This window comes from Lutra lutra, chromosome 2 (genome assembly GCF_902655055.1).
Source record: "Lutra lutra chromosome 2, mLutLut1.2, whole genome shotgun sequence".
Lineage (NCBI taxonomy): Eukaryota > Metazoa > Chordata > Mammalia > Carnivora > Mustelidae > Lutra > Lutra lutra.
The window spans coordinates 20,768,483-20,771,818 of NC_062279.1; the positions used below are offsets into that span (position 1 = coordinate 20,768,483).

Here is a 3,336-nt window from a genome sequence, read left to right on the forward strand (position 1 = left end):
TGTAATTCTTTTGTCCCCATAGACTTTTATTTGAGGAATTCAAAAGCATCGACAAATATTAAACATCACAGTGAATGTGTAAAAGAATAACATTGAATACTGAAAAGCTAGTGAGACAAAGTTGGGGAGAGTAAACATTTTGTTCATGGTTTAGGAGAAAAATAAAGGTTGTTTTCATGACAACAAAAAATTCATACTCTATTCCGGTTTGATGTTTTTTTTTTTTTTTCATAACAGTTTTTATTGGTTGTTCTGAGGATCAGTACAGACATTTCAATTTGTACACAATTCCTAATGTACGTACCAAAAAATCTAAAAAATCACGTAGTTGTGATTCTTTTCTAAAAGTTATTCCAGTGACTTTCCAGCTTAAAATTTGGAGACAATTTTTCCTTAACAGTGTATCAAGTACCAATAGATTCAAATGCTGATACACTGTTATAGCGTTAAGTCCCATTAATTCACAATTTAGTATCATATACACGACATACTCAAATTTTCAATCTTGCACAGCACATTAACAGTGTTACTAGGAAAACTGGACTACCACAACCAAGATGTGACAGAGTGCACAAGAATTCTGACAGGGAGAGCCAAGATCTAGGAGTGGTTTTCTTTAGGCAACAACTCTACCAAACAACATGGGGAAAGGAGTAATTTAAAATATTCAAGACATTTTAAATGCACAACTGACTCCAAATTGCCATTTAGTATGCTTGGTATTACAGGATATAAAAACTACCCCATCTATGGAATGCTGAGCTGACACCCAAGACAATCAAAGCCTCCCACATTCAATATCCCACTATTTTCTGGTTGTACCAAAAAATAAACAACCAGCAAATGATTTCACCTCTTAAAAAAAAGCATTTACACTTAAAAAATGGGATGAGGTGGGATTCCCTCCTTCTTAAAAATGTTTCTAGAGCTACTAAAAAACTTGCATTTACAAAATAGTTGATAAAAATATTCCTCTGGACTGTACAAGAAGGGAGACAGGGACCACTGATAAGACATGGTATGTGATATTAATCAGACTTGGCTTCTTTCTCTCCTGCTTCATCGGATGCTGGACTCTCCTCATTTTTAGTTTCTCCGTTTTCTGCAGGTAAGTCTTCTTTCGTTTCTTGGTTAGCCACTTCAGCCTGTTTTCCCTTTGCTCCCCTTTTCCCCTTTGTTTGCACTTTTTTTGTCTGAAGATTTATCCTTTGCTGCCGCCTTCTTGGGCTTCGCTTCCACTTTCGCAGGCGCAGGCTTCGCGGACAACCGCGCCGACCTCCTCTTAGGCTCCTCCTTCGCCGCGCCCTCGGCGGAGCTCACCTTCCTCTTGGGCATCGTGGCGGCGGGGCGGGCGCGTGCCGGGTGCCTGCGGGCCGCGGCGCGCCGAGAGCCTTCGCGAAGCTGGGCTGCCTGGCCGCTGCCGCTCCTCCCGCCGCCCGAGCTGCTCCGGTTTGATGTTTAATAAACTCAAGTTGCCAACCAGTTCTTAAAGATTTTGTGAGTCAGATCTGCTCCTTTCTGTTTAGTATCAGCCACCTATATCTTAACTATAATTGTAAGTTTATCAAATCGTAACTGTAATTCAGGAATCTACCAAATCTATCAATAGATATTGTATTTTTTCTTGTGTATTTAGAATTCTTAAAGACATTTTGTAGATGTATTACTATTTGGCTTGATAAGCAAACATTGCATACATATAAGCTTAGTCTTTTTTTTTAAATTTTTTAAAATTTATTTGACAGTCAAAGATCACAAGTAGGCGGAGAGGCAGGCAGAGTTGGGGTGGAGGAGAAGCAGGCTCCCTGATGAGCAGAGAGCCCAATGCAGGGCTCGATCCCAGAACCCTGGGATCATGACCTGAGGGCAGAGACTTTAATCCACTGAGCCACCCAGGTGCCCCCATATAAGCTTAGTCTTTTGTGACCAAGTTTGTATCCCAAATAGCCATAAATAGAGTAAAATGTCTGCAGCTGATACAAAGTATAATAGAACGTTGGGGTGCTTGGGTGGCTCCCTTGGTTAAGGGTCCTACTCTTGATTTTGGCTCAGGTCATGGTCTCAGGATCCTGGGGACCCCTGTGTTGGGCTCTGCACTCATTAGGCAGTCTGCTTGAGGATTCTCTCTCTCCAATTCCCCTGTCCCCTTCCCCCACTCATGTGTGCTCTCTCTCTTAAATAAATAAATCTTAAAAAAAAAAAAAAAAAAAAAACCCCACGAAAGTGCAATAGCATGTTAATCTAGGAATGAGTCCTATTTCATCCTACCTGCATCAGAACTAACATCTAGTTAGGCTGCTCACACTGAGATCCATACCTTTGGGAGCTGAAGTCATTACAATTACTGGAAATTTAGCTCAGAGCCAAACATTCCAATTGTAGAATATGTATGTAGACTCTGTAGAATATGTACAAACATTCCAATTGTAGAGATACGCAATCAAAGGAGGATAGGATGGGAATATAGGAATATGCTTACTGTCTCTGACTGGACACTGGCATATGGAAGGAGCCATAACATTCAACAAGTTGGACTTTTTTTTTTTTTTCTTTCAAGATTTTTTATTTATTCATTTCAGAGAGACAGAGCAAGCAAGAGCATGAGCAAGGGGAGCTGCAGAGGGAGAGGGAGAAGCAGATTCCCCGCTGAGCAGGGAGCCCAAGTCGGGGCTCAATCCCAGGACTCCAGGATCACGACGCCAACCAAAGCCACATGCCCAACTGACTGAGCCACCCAGGTGTCCTGGAATAAGAATGGTCATACCTACATCTTCTATTCTTCTCTTCTTCATGAAAACAAATTTTTTGGTCATGTCTTAGAAAGTTCTTCCTGTAATACTGCGTTTCAAATGTCTGACAAGATCCGAACCTCCAACAATTGCATCATAGAAAGGAATGTTGTCCCATGGGGCTCAGGGTTCTGGGTGATTAAGGTTGGATACATACTGAAAGAAAGAAGGGCCCTGGGGAGAAGAGTAGGTGAGTAACATCGAATTTGGGGGAACACAGCACATGCAGATGCTGAAAGGTGACCAATGAGGATGGCAGCATATACTCAAGAAGAGTTATTTGGCTCTTAGAAATTATTTTGTGGCTTGGGACACCTGGGTGGCTCAGTCGGTTGAGCTTCCGCCTTTAGCTTAGGTCATGATCTTGGGGTCCTGGGATCGAGCCCCACATCAAGCACCTTGCTCAGTGGGGAGTCAGTTTCTGCCTCTGCCTCTGCCTATTGCTCCCTGTGTCTGTGCTCTCTCTCTCTCTGGCAAATAAATAGAAATCTTCAAAAAAAAGAAAAGAAAAGAAAGACAAGATATTATTTTGTGACTCAATTTGGGA

At 41.9% G+C, this 3,336-nt stretch overlaps 1 protein-coding gene across 1 annotated transcript; it reads right to left on the reverse strand.

The window, feature by feature from the left end:
* Positions 1-706: 706 nt before the first annotated feature.
* On the reverse strand, positions 707-1,440 carry LOC125091868 (non-histone chromosomal protein HMG-14-like). Its single transcript, XM_047715957.1, is given in 2 exon segments — positions 707-1,190; positions 1,192-1,440. Coding segments are annotated over 2 exon segments (306 nt in total). The 5' UTR covers positions 1,336-1,440; the 3' UTR covers positions 707-1,028.
* Between the last annotated feature and the right edge of the window lie 1,896 nt (positions 1,441-3,336).